This window comes from Salvia hispanica, chromosome 6 (genome assembly GCF_023119035.1).
Source record: "Salvia hispanica cultivar TCC Black 2014 chromosome 6, UniMelb_Shisp_WGS_1.0, whole genome shotgun sequence".
Taxonomy (NCBI): domain Eukaryota; kingdom Viridiplantae; phylum Streptophyta; class Magnoliopsida; order Lamiales; family Lamiaceae; genus Salvia; species Salvia hispanica.
The window spans coordinates 43,374,662-43,390,506 of NC_062970.1; the positions used below are offsets into that span (position 1 = coordinate 43,374,662).

The 15,845-nt window shown below is 42.4% G+C and overlaps 1 protein-coding gene across 1 annotated transcript; it reads right to left on the bottom strand.

Annotated features, from left to right (window-relative positions):
* Positions 1 to 14,655: 14,655 nt before the first annotated feature.
* Positions 14,656 to 15,808, bottom strand: LOC125193697 (probable disease resistance RPP8-like protein 2). The gene is made up of 2 exons (XM_048091554.1): positions 15,151 to 15,808; positions 14,656 to 15,112 (listed from the first exon to the last, which is right to left on the bottom strand). The coding sequence occupies exons 1-2, from the start codon at positions 15,385 to 15,387 to the stop codon at positions 14,762 to 14,764; spliced, it is 588 nt and encodes a 195-aa protein (XP_047947511.1). The 5' UTR covers positions 15,388 to 15,808; the 3' UTR covers positions 14,656 to 14,761.
* Positions 15,809 to 15,845: the final 37 nt, after the last annotated feature.

Consider the following 15,845-nt stretch of genomic DNA (forward strand, 5'->3'; position numbering starts at 1 on the left):
GCTTAACTTGTCAACTAGTACACATTTTCTTATTATCCATTTGTTAGTAGGTAATTAGTGGCTGGCTTAACTTGTCAACTAGTACATATTTTCTTATTATCCATTTTTTAGCAGGTAATTGGTGGCTTGTTTAACTTGTCAACTAATACACATTTTCTTATTATCTACTCCCTCCGTCTCATTAAATATACAACATTTGCTTTTCGGCACATGATTTTATATAGTGTTGTTTTGTGAGTTAATGAAGAGAGAGTAAAGTAAGAGAGAAGAAAAAGTAGACAGAGTATTGTTTCTATTTTTAGAAACGTTTCATTTTTTATGGGACAGATAAAAAAGGAAAACGTTTCATTTCTAATGGGACAGAGGGAGTATTTGTTAACAGGTCATTAGTGGCTTGCTTAAGTTGTCAACTATTAGACACATGTTCTTTTCCATTTTGTTTTTTATTTCAATACTCGCCAACAACTTTTCTTTTCTTTTTTCTAGAGTTGGAAAATATGTCTACAATTAGAATCATACGGCTGTATATGAATCACAAGTAATTTCAGGCTGTTATATTATATGAATCTTGCATCACATAGCAAGTCTAAGCCACACACCCTGTTAAGGGCCTTTTCCCTTAACGGCGATCGGTGGCTGTTGCTCGGCGATCTAAACGGCCCGGCGCCCTAGCACAGGGTCGGTGGAAGACGTAGCTTCGAGTTGTGCGCAGGTTCTTTCCGTCGGACAACGCAATAACTAGAGTTTGTAGAGAATTCAACAATATGTTGGGCAGATAATATTTTCATTGATTGATTGAATGAATTTGATGACAATTGCCCTATTTATAGACTAAGGAAAATAAAATACCTAACTTATTGAATAAGAAACAAAGATATAGAAAAGATATGGTGAAATAAAAGATAACTAAATAATTGAGATTTCCTAAGATATGAGATCGTATAACTCCCCCACGGTTGAAATCCACGTTGTCCTCAAGGTGGAAAACACGAAGCAACGACGATAGTTGAAAGCAAAATCTTTGGTGAGGCGTCTCCTCCTGGATCAAACACACACCGAACAGCTGAGCGTCTCCCTCCATCACCTCCATAAAAAATCAACAAAGACAGACTGATGTGGTTGTCCAAATTCAATGCTAAAATGGAAAGCTCTGCCACACGCCCCTGAATGATCAAACACGGCTTGTTATTTCGCTGAGGGATCAACCTTGCACCGGCGTCGAGCGATGGTAAACGAGGATTCATGCTTGTAATATCAATGACATTCAAATCCCCGTTAAATTTCAGAGTAGTATTGAAGACAACATGGTTTGCAGGCATGTGTAGCTCAATCAATGCGAAAGGTCCTTGTGGCAAACAAGCACTTGCTTACTTCTTCATGTGGCAGCTCCTTCTTGCTATCACGTGGATTCGGTTTTGCCATTTGCGTAGTAAGAAATTCACCCTTTTGATTGCTGAAACTGACACATATATCAGGATCGAATGCGCGCGCAGTGATCATTTTGATCATCCTAAATATATCAATATCTTCATCATCTTTACTCCCAACTAAACCTTTCGATTCTATTCCATTCTCTTTCAATTTGTCTTCAACAATGCCCTCTTCCACCCCAACATCAAGAAGGCAAGGCACAACTTTTAACAAACCATATTCATCAGCATTGTGAAGATTTTTTTGCCACTCCTTCTTCCTTGAACTCGGGACAACTTGTGAATGACCATTGGAGGCCAACAATGGAACTGTCACGGACGGCGGGTGCAAGGGCGGGGAAGGTCTTGGAGCGGAGTAGGGCAGCAGCTCCAAGGGCGGTGCTGGGGCTGGCGATCTGATCGCGGCAATGGCGGCGACGACTGGTAGGGTTGGTGGATCTGGTATACAGCAGGGGTTGCCATTAGAGGTGGTTCCCCACACGAAGGCTGGCACGCTTGGGGTTGATCGGATTTGGTGCGGTGTCGTGGTGAATCCGCTGACTCATTGGGCACTAAACCGAGAGGCCCAAAAGAAGCCTCATTATTTCTCGATGGAGTATATGTCCTCTTTCGGAGCGGCGCGGAAACATTTGGTTGATCAGGATCGGGCTCGGGCTGCGGCGACGATCGGAATTTGCTAAACCGACGATTTGTGGCACCGACCCAAGTTTCCATCCTATCAAATGCTTCCAATAAGAGGTCTATTTTGCGTTAATCGGGTCCTCCGCTTTGGTGGCTGAACGAGGGTGATATTGAGGCTGCCACGAACGATATCGTGCATAGGATTCTCGCGGCTGCAGGTCTGAATCCGGGTCCATATATGGGTCAATATACGGTGGTGGACCGCAGCGATCAATGCGTTGTACGGGTTGATCATAATCCGAACATCCTCGCGATGCACAGCGAGGCGGTGGTTCCCAACAAGAGGGCTGCCGCGATGGTGGTGGGTCGTAGGGTTAGAAACTCGGCAGTGGTCGGATTCCGGGAGGATCCCAACAGATGGGGTGGCGGTTTTGGACCGATCCCATGTGGTGAGGCGGTGCTCGCCGGTGACTTGTCGGCGTGCGATGGTTATGTATTGCGCTGTAATTGTGTGGCGGCTGATCATAGGGTGGAAAACCTGTGGATTGCGGCTGTCCGGAGGTTCCCAGCTGGTTGAACGCTGTGGTTGGACCGACTGGTAGGGACAAAACGGCTGCGCAGGCTGAGGAAGGCCGTATTGACGACGATGATAGTTGACGTAGTCGTACGACATGGTGGTGGTCTGACTTCGACGCGGCGCGCGGGAATCCTTCCCGTTGGGGTTGCAGAAGTAGAGTTGTCCGGCGGCTAGAGCTCGGCGGACAGGCGGGACTCGACAACCCAAGCAGTCGTTGTGCGTGGAATGTTTACCGTCGGGCAGCGGTGTAGCTTCGGTTCGAGATGGTGGGAGGGTGAGATCACGATGAAAGCACCAGTTGGTAAGGGCCTTTTCCCTTAATGGCGATCGGCGGCTGTTGCTTGGCGATCTAAACGGCCCAGCGCCCTAGCACAGGGTCGGCGGAAGACGTAGCTTCGAGTTGTGCACTGGTTCTTCCCGTCGGGCAACGCGATAACTAGATTTTGTAGAAAATTCAACAATATGTTGGGTAGATAATATTTTCATTGATTAATTGAATGAATTTGATGACAATTAAATAGACTAAGGAAAATAAAATACCTAACTTATTGATAAGAAACAAAGATATAGAAATAAAAGATATGATGAAATAAAAGATAACTAAATTATTGAGATTTACTAAGATATGGGATCGTATCACACCCATATAGTAGACTATACAAAATCCTCAAACTAACATCTAAAGATCACAAGTAGCAATACAAACGAGAACCCATGAAGCAAATTATAAACTAAACCAAAGTCATTAAAATCGAATGTGACTCTATCAACTAGCCATGAGGATTCAGTTGCATGAGATGGAGACATGTCATATATATTTGATCATGCAAGCTTGATTTAAGGGGATTGAGACGGCACCACAAGTCCTCGTATATCAAAATATCTCCTCTTGAAAGAGTTTACTGATGCAATATTGTCTAGTTGCAGGCAACACAAACCCATTCATATCATGTGAACAAAAAAAGAACATTGCAGCAATGCAGGCAACACAAACCCACTCAGCAAGAATTTGAGTTTCCAACATATTACTACTCCCTCCGTCCCGATTAATTGTCACTCTTTGACCGGACACGAGTTTTAAGAAATATAAAAAAAGTTGGTTGAAAAAGTTAATGGAATGTGTGATCCACTTTTTTATATTGGTTTTATAATAAAATGTGAGTGAAGTGAGTTAGTGGAATGTGAGACCTACTTACCATTTATGGTAAAAAATGAAGTGTGACAATTATTGAGGGACGGATGTTAAAAAGTGACAATTAATTGGGGACGGAGGGAGTATTATTTAGTCTTATTTTCATGATTATTAGGAATTGATTTGATTTGATTTTATATTTGATAATAACTAATCACAAAATAAGTACTTCATCGGTTCCACTATAAGCGAGTCGTAATAGTCTTTGAAAGTAAATGAAAAGGCTAAATTTTGGGATAATAATACTGAAATAAGTGTATCCAATTCAACATAATCGAATCACGCACATTAAGGTGGATATACACTTTATATGAGCAAACATAGTGAAATTGTTATTTGTTTGACGGATAACAACCAAAGCACTTATGCCACATGAAGGGAGCATTGGAACAGAGGAAAGAAAATCAAAAGAATTAAGGACCAAGATAAGTCATTCTAGGTATAAATTCAATCAAATAATCTATTATCCTATAAAGGATAATGACTGATGGAACACCATGTGAAATTTATGAACATATACTATGTGACCATGAATTGAAGTTGTTGGACGACAAGGTGTTCCTTCGAGTGCGATGCTTGTGGCAACTTAGACAGGGGGAGTTTCTACTACACATGCACCACGGATGATTATCAGTATTGAATCCAAAAAAAATTATATGCTTCTCACATTACCAAGAGAAAAGCAAAAGACAAAGACATAGAGATTAAAAAAAGAAAAGAAAAAGGATATTCTATTGTGGAACGTAACCCACAATGCACACTGATCAACGCCCGAACTCAACCGTGGCCCAATTTTGTAGTTGGCCTTATATGTAGTATTGGAAAAGCAAAAGGGAAAAGGAAAGGAAAAGGAAAAGGAAAAGGAGATTGTTTTGAGTGAATAATTGGTTACTTCAAAAAAGTATTTGGGTGTTTAAATGTCTGTCCAGACAAGCACACACATAGAGTGACATATTTGAGAGGGACAAAATATAGGTGATACGGAGCTGACCTCGACAATGTGCAGGGAGATACAAGAGAATGAGGAGGAACGAGAGAAGGAGAGCGAGGAGTCGGAACTGGAGGAAAACGCACCAGTTTTCGCGACGGAAGAGGAAGAGCCGAGGCCGCCCAAAGCTCAAGCGATCAATGACCGACCTCGGCGACAACACAAGCCGCCGGTGAGATATGGCGATTTCGTGTCACGGTAAAGAGGCGCGCAAGAGCTTCGTTATTTTACTTTCTTTTTACTTTCACGTTTTGGACTATTTTAATTAAATATTAGAGTCGAGCCCAATAAGCATTTTTCCTGGTTTTCTTGGTGATTCTTTCCCGGATCGCAAAAGAGGGTCGAATCATCTAGGGTCCTTAGAATATAAAAGGGGAGCTTTGTTATGATTTGATTAATCAATGAAATAACCTTAATTTTCCTATCTTTGTTTTTCGTCTTTTTCATATTGTCGCAACCCTAGTTACCGGATTTGATCTCGGGGAGAGCCCGTGACGTCCACAAAACCTCGTCGTCGACATCTCATCGTCGCCGACACTCGTTAAGGGGAGAATACCCTTAACAAATTGGCGCTTTCATTGTTGTACTCATGACAAATTCTCAGACGGGCGTGGGAAGAACGGATCCGATGTGTTCCCTTCAGGTGGTAACCGCGCCGGTAGTGTCCCAACTAATGGATTCGCAGTCCTTGGATCTAGCAAAGACCATGTTAGAGCATCTAGTAGCAAGTATGGCTCGTTTTGAGGCACGTATGGATGCCTTTGACCGTCGGCCGTCATCATCACGCTACCCTCATCGGCCGAATCCAGACCCGCCGTACAATATCCCTTCCACCAGATCCATGGAAGCATCGTTGCCAATCACTCCCTCGTTCTCGGCCGTGAGCGTTGCCATTCCATCTCTACCTCTCTCGGCCAGCGCCGCCCCGTTTTTAGGATTTCATGAGGGTTTTTGCCCTAACCCTAATGGGCCACCAGGGTTTTCGAGGGCTCAACCACCACAGCCTTCCAACCTCAGGCAGTCGTCGTGGCATCTTCCGCCGCGTCAACCTCAGACGTGGGATTCATGGGGGGAACCGTCCACCTCAGGAATTACCGTTCCAGACGACCGGCGGATCGGCGTGGGACTTGCCTTCTGCACGGCAGCTTGGAGGTGCAACTGCCTCTGACAAAACTAAAGGGCTGACCATGAAGCCACCACGCTTTGACGGCTCGAATGCGGTAAGTTGGATCTCTAGGGTGCAATTTATTTTGATCATTTCATGCTTCCGGAGGAACATCGCTTACATTATTCTGTTATGTTATTTGATCCTCCAGTGGCGGATTGGATCTTCAATTATCGGGAGAGTAACCCGGTGGTAAAGTGGTATGAGTTTCAGGAAGATGTCCGGCGCCATTTCGATCCCAAATGCTTCGTGGATTATTTTGGAGTGATCGCGAAACTGAGTCAGACTAGATCGTTGGAGAATTATAACACCGAATTTGAGGGAATGCTGAATCGGGTACGCGTGGTTCTGGAATCACGACTGGTTACACTATATATGGAAGGATTGCAGCAACCGGTTTGTAACCAGGTGAAGTTTCTGTATCCCCAATCGGTGGCAGCAGCAATTGCCTTGGCAGTTGAGTTTGATGCAGTCATAGAGCACCCACCCCTCGGTTGCACCACCATCTTAGCGACGACCGTGGCAGCCTCGTGAACCACGACAGCAGCAATCGTCGCCACACTCAGAAGAGCTGCCAAACTCAAGCCAGCGGCCAGGTCGCCCGAATCAACCACCAACAAAGGGGTTGGACTTCACCGGGTTGCCAGTTATTCGGCTGGGTTTAGGGTATTTTATGTAAATCAAATAGTTGACTATGTTACTCTAATATTTCGTGCATTTTTAATTAAACCATTTGTACATGTCAAATAATAATTCAAATTTGACTATCTTTTGTTAATTGATTTTTGTACATATGGAATGGGGTTGTTGGTTTATTAATTCATTTGTAAAAAGCCTAATTTATATTATATGTTTTCTTGGCAGGAAGTGCTAAATATTGCATGAATAATGATTAAAAAAAGCACCCAATTGTGGAAGGAATCGCATGTTATAAGGAAAGAAAATAATATTTTAATTGGTATTAATATCTATTCCCAAAAGAGAAGAAAAAGGAGGCGAGACTTTAGGGAAAATTGACGACTAATTCTAAGAAACTTGGGGTAGAAGAAAAGAAAGATATAAAAAGAGGGATTGAGAGGAGCGCCGCAGGAGAGACGACCTAAGGAGAAAAGCAGACGGTGATATTGAAAAAATTGAGAAGAAAATTGAAGTGATTACTTGGAGAAGTCAAGAAATCAGGCGGAGGAATCATCAAGTCAAGCATCATCCTCTCCAAATTCACTCCATGGTTTCTAGGGTTTCATCTCCATTTATCATTATTCTTAGTTTAATTATGTTAGGCTAGGAATCTTATGTTACTCCAAACAAGCAGTATGACATTTTGATTTCGTGATTTATTCTATGCTCGTTTCTATCTCATGTTTGTTATTACTACTTATTTGATTGAATGAATTTATTACTCTAGGTGCATCTTTAGTGATAATTCTATAGTCTTGATTTAATGCCTCTTTAGCTTGAATTGAGATGGATTGTCGTAGTAATGAATTATCAATTGGAATTGTTTAGATGACAACTTGATAATGGATTTTGATCTTAATTGCAATTGTACTTTGAATCTCTCGCTTCCGTAGGGTTCTTAAGATTTTTGAAATTGGTTTAAAGAGTAAGTGTTTAACTATTCTTTGACTAGTTGATGTTTAGCATGTTTAGTGGTTGCATGTTGATTTATTTTAAATTGTCCCGAACATATGAGATAGATTTGAATCCATAGGATAAATCTGTGTCTTGTCGGCAAATGTTTGGAGTAACAATTGTCTCACTTGTGTTAATTTGAATTCATCTTTATTTTCATTGTTTTGAGAAAGCAAATCTTCAAACAAAAACCTTTATCTTTAAAGTTTTTATTTTATTTTATTTGGAGTTAAACAAGCTTACCTTCCCTGCGGATCGACACCTTAAATTACTATACACGAAGCTGTATTCTTGCAGTTAAGTGGTAATATTAGGGATAATTTTGTGAACTTGAGTGCAAATCTATTTTGACTTAAAAGACCTAAACTTACACATCAGTGGGGAACATCGTTGGTATGTTCATTTGCTAGCGTCGCGACAGCTTTACAGATACAACGATGAACAGTTTACAGTTACCTTGCATATTCTTCCTATTCACGGTCCGGATGTAGTTTTGGGACTGTCGTGGCTTCGCTCTTTGCAACGGGTGACGAATGATTATGTGAAGGGCACTATCGAGTTTGTAAGGGATGGTCTGCCGGTGTGCTTGAAAGTAGATCCCCCGGTACCGCATGAGGTGTCCTTGCGAGTGGCAGCATCCCTGCTGTTACAGAGGCGAGGCGCAGGTATTTGAGCTGCTGCAATTACCAGTACAGCCGGAAGTGGCGTCGATCAAAGTGTTTCCCAAAGATCTGCTGGAAGCAAAATTGGGGGTATTGGAGAAAAACCGTGCAGTGTTCCAGCTTCCCACAGGCATGCCTTCGGAACGCACGTTCGATCACATGATTCATTTGCTTCCCAATTCAAAGCCGGTTAATGCCAAACCTTACAGATACTCGTACTTTCAGAAGACAGAAATAGAACGTCATGTGAAGGAGATGTTGAACACAAGAATCATCAGACGGAGCGATAGTCCGTTTTGGTTCCCGGTTTTATTAATCAGAAAGAAGGATGATTCATTACGATTTTGTATCGATTACAGAGCACTCAATACTGCCACGGTACCGAACCATTTTCCAATAGCCACAACGGATGAATTGTTCGATGAGCTTGGGGTAGCTCGGATCTTCACAAAGTTGGACCTTCGCGCGGGGTACCACCAGATCCGCATACATTCAGAGGACGTGTTTAAAACAGCATTTCGCACACATGACGGACACTTCGAGTTTTTGGTCATGCCATTCGGATTGACGAACACTCCCTACATTCCAGCCGCAATGAATGACATATTTCGGCCCCTTCTGCGACAGTCAACCATTGTCTTCTTTGCTGACATCCTCATCTACAGCCCGACTTTGGAGGACCATACCACTAACTTACATGAGGTGTTTTCTATCCTTGCTTCGCATAGCTTCTTTGTAAAATTGTCCGAGTGCACCTTCTGCACCTATTCTGTTGATTGTTTAGGCCACTTGTTTGAGGGCGGACAGTTGGGGGTGGACCCGAGCAAGATAGAAGCAATGGTGGCATGGCCTACCCCATCGACGATCAAACAATTGAGGGGATTTCTGTGCTTGACAGGATATTACAAAAGATTTATCGCTGGATACGCGTCCATTGCAACACCCCTGACCGAATTACTTAAGAAAGAGGCATTTGTGTGATCGCCAAGAGCATAACAGAGTTTTGTGGAGTTAAAATCAGCAATGACGTCAGCACCGATATTGCGTTTACCGGATTTCTCGAAGACTTTTTATTTGGAAACCGATGCGTCAGATTTTAAAGTATGAGCGGTTTTGCTACAGGAGGGGCATCCTCTGGCATTCTTCAGTAAAAAGCTCGGTCCTAGGCGGAGGCGGTGCAGAAATGGAGACAATATATGTTGGGACGGGAGTTTGTAATCAGAAGTGATCAGAAAAGCCTAAAAGGGTTGCTGCAACAAATTATTCAAATGCCAGATCAACAGTTATTTGTGCGTAAACTGATGGGATATAAGTTTCGCATCGAGTATAAGACGGGCGCGTCGAACAAAGCTGCGGATGCCTTGTCTCGCCGCGATATGGAGGTTGAAGATGCAGCAGCTGCAACGTCGATGCTCGCGTTGGTGAGTCACCCAATACCGGGCTCGTCTATTTCGGCCGTCGCATCTTGTTGCCACGACTTCAGCGGTTAAGGAAGCTCTCATTCATGAACACCATAGTACTCCGCTGGTCGGTCATCCTGGGGTGGATCGCACATTTCGCCGATTGGCCGATTCGTTCTTTTGGAAGAATATGTGGGCTGACGTCAAATGGTTTGTCGAGGCTTGCTCTGAGTGTCAAACAACTAAGTATTCGACCCAAAAGCCTGCAGGGCTTCTGCAGCCTTTGCCTGTGCCATCTCAAGTCTGGGAAGACGTATCAATGGACATCATCACGAGTTTGCCTCAGTCTCGGGGTTATACAACAATCTTGGTTGCGGTGGATCGTCTTTCAAAATATGCACACTTTGCTTCTCTCCCGTCGAGATTTGATGTGTGGAGAGTGGCGAATCTCTTTATTGACACTGTGGTCAAACACCACGGGTTCCCGAAGACGTTGGTGTCCGACCGCGATCCTCTTTTCCTGAATGAAGTATGGGAGCATATGTTGAACCTCAGTGGGACGAAGCAACACTTTACCACAGCGTACCATCCAAAATCTGATGGCCAGACGAAGGTCCGAAATAGGTGGTTAGAACAATACTTAAGGGCGTTTGTGGCTGACAAACCATCGAAATTGGCTAATTTCCTACCGTGGGGAATTAACATTGAATTACTTTTATCACAAGGGATTAAGGACTTCCCTGTTTCATGCTCTATATGGTCGGGAGCCGTCCGCGCTAATAGCAGCGCCTCCGTCCGCAGCTACACCGCCAGATGTGGCAAAATACATCAGGTAGAGGGGCGAATTAATTGTCGCACTTCGGAAGAATCTGGAAACCGAATGCATGCAGCAACGAATCGCCATAGATGACATCTGGAGTTCGCGGTGGGCGACCGGGTGTTACTGAAATTACAGCAATACCGCCAGCACTCGGTGGCACGACCGATTTCGGCAAAATTGGCGCGACGTTTCTATGGTTCTTTTGAAATTCTGGTAAGGATTGGCCAAGTGGATTATCGTTTGAAGTTGCCGGAGGGTAGTAGGATCCACAATGTGTTCCATGTGAGCCTCTTGCGCCCATTTGTTGATGGGGTCGGATAGGGAAACAACAGAATTTCCGGTGATATTTGCAAGGGTACATCCAATTGCTCGTCCGACGCGATTATTGGATAGGTGAGTGGTGTGGTATGATGGTGCTTCGTGAGAAGAAGGGAAATTGCAGTGGAGCGATGATAGGGGTACAACACAAACGTGGGAGCCAATGTCTCTCATTGAGAAACATTTTCCCGAACAAGGAGCAATCTAAGAAGGGGGGAGTTGATACGGAGCTGACCTCGACAATGTGCAAAGATATACAAGAGAATGAGGAGCAACGAGAGAAGGAGAACGAGGAGTCAGAACTGGAGGAAAACGCACCAGTTTTCGCAACGGAAGAGGAAGATCCGAGGACGCCCAAAGCTCAGGGGATCAATGACCGACCTTGGCGACAGCACAAGCCGCCTATGAGATATGGCGATTTCGCGCGCAAGAGCAGCACTTCGTTATTTTATGTTATTTTGCTGATTAGTATTTTGGATATTTTTACTTTCACGTTTTGGACTATTTTAATTAAATATTATAGTCGAGCCCAATAAGCTCTTTTCCGGATTTTCTTGGTGATTCTTTCCCGGATCACAAAAGAGAGTCGAATCATCTAGGGTCCTTAGAATATAAAAGGGGAGTTGTGTTATGATTTGATTAATCAATGAAATAACCTAATTTTCCTATCTTTGTTTTTCGTCTCTTTCATATTTCCGCAACCCTAGTTACCGGATTTGATCTCGGGGAGAGCCCGTCACGTCCACAAAACCTCGTCATCGACATCTCGTCGTCGCCGACACTCGTTAAGGGGAGAATACCCTTAGCAGTAGAGAAGGAAAGCAAATAGAGAAGGAGGAGGAAATGGAGATGGTCGATCATTGGAGCCACGAGTAAACATAATATTTGGTCCATTGCCTATAGATGCAGCTTCCGTGGAACGATTAGTGTAACAACTTATAACGACGACATTGGTGATGGTGAAGATGATGATGATGAGCAAATGCCCAGCATCATAAGTCATCCAAGTCATCCCAACCATGAGTTGAAGTTGTTGAAGAGAAGGTCCTCCTTCGATTGCAATGCCTGCAGATCCACACGCAGAGGAAGTTCCTACATGTGCACCACAGATGCTTGTGGGTGTCGGACCACCAGAGATGAGCTTCCTTGCCTCAAATTCTCAAAAGGGAAGACCATCATCACTCTCTTTCTCTATGTTATCGTGTCCCACCAGAATATATGAAATATGGCTACAAATGTGATTTATGCATCAAATATCTTCCACCCCACTGGTGGATATATCATTGTGAAGCCTGCGGATATATTCTCCACATCAATTTTGTCTTCAACCGGTGCAACATCATATATCATCCAAGTCATCCAGACCATGGACTGAAGTTGTTAAGGAGAAAGTGTTCCTTCAAGTGCGATGCTTGCGGCACCACACTCAAAGGGAGTTCCCACACATGCACTGCAGATGATTGTCAATATTGAATCCATGAGAGTTGTGCTTCCTTGCCTCTAAGCTTCAAAAAGGAAGAGCACCATCACTCTCTATCTCAAAAAGGAAGAGCACCATAACTCTCTATCTCAAAAAGGAAGAGCACCATCACTCTCTATCTCTATCCTTTCACGTCCCATATGAATATCTCATTTTTAACTTCAAATATGGTGTGTGCACAACTTTTTTCCACCCAACTATTGGATATATCATTTTTGAATTTGCAGATATATTGTCCACGTCAAATGCGCCTTCAACAAGCCACCTCGCCTCACTGAGTATGTGCTACTACTACACTTTATATTTCTGCAACATTCATTCTTAGATTATCCTTCATTTTCTTCTTATGTCCAACAGAAATATTGGGAAAGACATGATCCGCTTTCCATTGAATGAGGTGGCGGAGGAACTAATTACACCGTTTGTTATGAGACATGTCGGAAGAGGAACATTGATACCACCCATCATCATCCCTGCTGCTGCTGATGCGTTGGTGAATGTGAAATATAACTTCTTTCATCACCATCATCAGCTCACTTTAGTCTCATCCTCACCTCAAAACCTAGAAGAAGAACAAGACAGAAGAGAATTATGGAATAAGATCAGAACTAATATGTGACGGTTGCATCACTCCTATATCTTCATCATCAACTAGTAGTAAATGCTACTACTATATGAGTTGCAGTGAATGTAAATACAATCTTCACGTGTCCTGCTTTCAATTGCCACCTCGCGTCCCGTCTCTTCCACTCCACCACCACCAAGATGATGATGGTCACCACCTAATCCTCAAATCTTGTGACAAACTTCAACCTTGGAACTACCAATATTGTAGTGTCTGTAAGTATAATATGAATGGGTTGTTTTACACTTGTGAAAAGTGCGACTTTCAAGTAGATATCCAGTGTGCTTGTATGCCGGATACCATACACCATGCAGCTCACCCGCTACATCTCCTCAAGCATGTGACTAAGCCGAGTCTATGCAGAGATATCACTTCATGGCGCTTGTCATGTGCTGCTGGTTGTGTCATTGGTAATGGCATACCTTTAAATGATTATTACAAGTGCTCCAGCAACACATGTGATTTCATTGTGCACGTTAGATGCGCTGTGCTGCCTGCGTCGATCAGCAGCCGTAGATGGGACAAACACCACCGGTTGTTGTTGGCACATGATGCTACTGTAAACCGTCCTGGCAATTTCTACTGTGATCAATGTGAAACACAAATGAATCCCAGGAGTTGGATGTATCGCTGCCACACCTGCGATCTCTCCTTCCATCCACGATGCTTTCAAACTACATCGGGCGAGTATAGAAACACCAAGTTGGGGGCAGGAATATGTGAATCCCGCAACCCAACTACACTGTCTCACCTTTCAACTTCTTACCACAAAACGCCGTTGCAACATTTGTGGTTGGGATAGGCATGAAATGCTGGGTTTTACTGTCCATCATGCAACTTCTTCATTTGTTACTATTTCTGCGGTGAAGACATGATCGCAAAGGGGGACTTGAAGGCCATCGATTGACAGAAATTATGTGTTTCAGATCATTCGTTTAGTACTATGTCTAGAATGATGATGCATATATATGTTGTTCCTCTTTTACATGTTCTACTATTCTCGTTTCCTTTTCGTCGATGATTGAGTCCCACAAAAAAATGAACTCCCAGTTGACCTCTGAACTCAAACATTAACCACTCTTTAGTTAATATATACACATGCTAAAGTTGTACATTATTAATTATATGTTACGGTATCTCATGCGTTCTCAAACCAGTCGTTCAATGTATGTTTCTTTTGAAATCGAAAAAAAAGTTAAATTGAAAACTTCGTCAAATGCCGGAAAATCTTATTGTGATTTAATCATTTGTAAAAATTTACTACCAATTCATTTTTAGTTAAAAAAAAGAGGAACTTTATATATATTTGTATTTTGCATTTCCAAAATATAATATTTTTATATTGGAAAAGCAAAAAACAAAGGACAGAAAGAAAAAAATTTGTTGATCGTGAGATAACTTGTTACTTTGATACATTCGGTTTGTGCTCTTGAAAAAGAGAAATCCTCAAAGCATTATTTATAACGGGATTGAGAATGTATATTAATCACATGAATCGAGAAAAAAATATTGTAATTAGACCCATTACAAAAAAGATTGTTACATGAAATTTGAAAAAGACAAAGGCAATGTAAAAGAAAAAGGAGATTGCTTGTTAAACTTTATTCTTTGTTGTTGTGAAACGCTCGATTCCGAGTTTTGCTTTTATAATAATGAATGAATCAATAATGAAAGAAAAAAGATTGTTATGAATACTAATAATGAATGAAATTAAAAACATATATAATAATATGATTAGAGCTTATGACATTATTATGCCAAAGAGTTTCATGGCATATAAAACCAACCATCAAATGCTTGCAAATTTATTGAAAACACATCAACGTGAGAAATGAGATACCTGGGTGAAGACTAGTCTTTGATGATAATTGAATGGACATGGCGGACTTTGTGGAAATCCTGTCCTGAAGGTGATACCCTTTCGCTCAATTCCGGCATATGTTTAATTACGAGAGTCTGAAGGGTAGAAATGCCACTCAATCCCTCTGGAACCATCTCTAGACAAGAACACTCTCCGATTGTTAATTTAGAGAGAAGGGGCATGGCTCCTGACTCCACTCTCCACTCCCTCAACTTTGGCAAACCTCTTAATACTAGCTTCTTGAGGAGAAGAAAACTGTTTGTTGGACATGTCATCTCCTCCCCAACAAATGAGTCCTCCTTGAATTGCAGTGTTACCAAGCAAGGAAGCTTTCCCAGTATAATCCTAACCTTATCAAGCAAGGAAGCTTTCCCAGTATCCCCATTGGGTCATCCTCAATCTCACAACCAAGCAGATTCAAGCGCTTAAGTTTCGAGCTCAACAAATCACCCTCGCACTTTGCTAGAGCCTTCACTGACTCAGATAAAATCCTCAAATCATAAAGATTGGGACATGTCAAAGCTTTCTCCAGCATTCCCTCACTTGTTAAGTCACAACTTCCTTCAATATAAACACGACAAATCTGCATCTTGTTCCAGTTCATAATGCCATTCATGATAGCTGACAAGCTTTCATTATCATGTATTATAGCTATAAACAATCAGAGATTCTTCATTCTGTCCATACATTTAAGTTCATGGCATCTACTATCAAGCCATAGTAGAGTCTCCAACTCATATACTCCCTCATCCAATCTTAGTCGATAATTTCTAATGTTTTCATTTGTATACATAGGAAGAAGCAAGTGTTTTAATCGCAACATCTCCTTAAAAACATTTGGAACTTCAACATTCGCCGAACCTGTTAAATCAAGGGTATCCAAGTATACCAAATTCCTCATGGATGACGGTACCTTAGCAAGTTCACATTGTTGTAAACGCAAACATCTAAGGTGAACAAGTTTAGTGATCCCTCTCGGTAACTTTCCTCCTGCAAATGTAAATCCCATGATAGCTAGATTTCTCAGCCATTTGAATTTCTGCAAGTCAACTATACTTTGTGGGGAGAACTCAA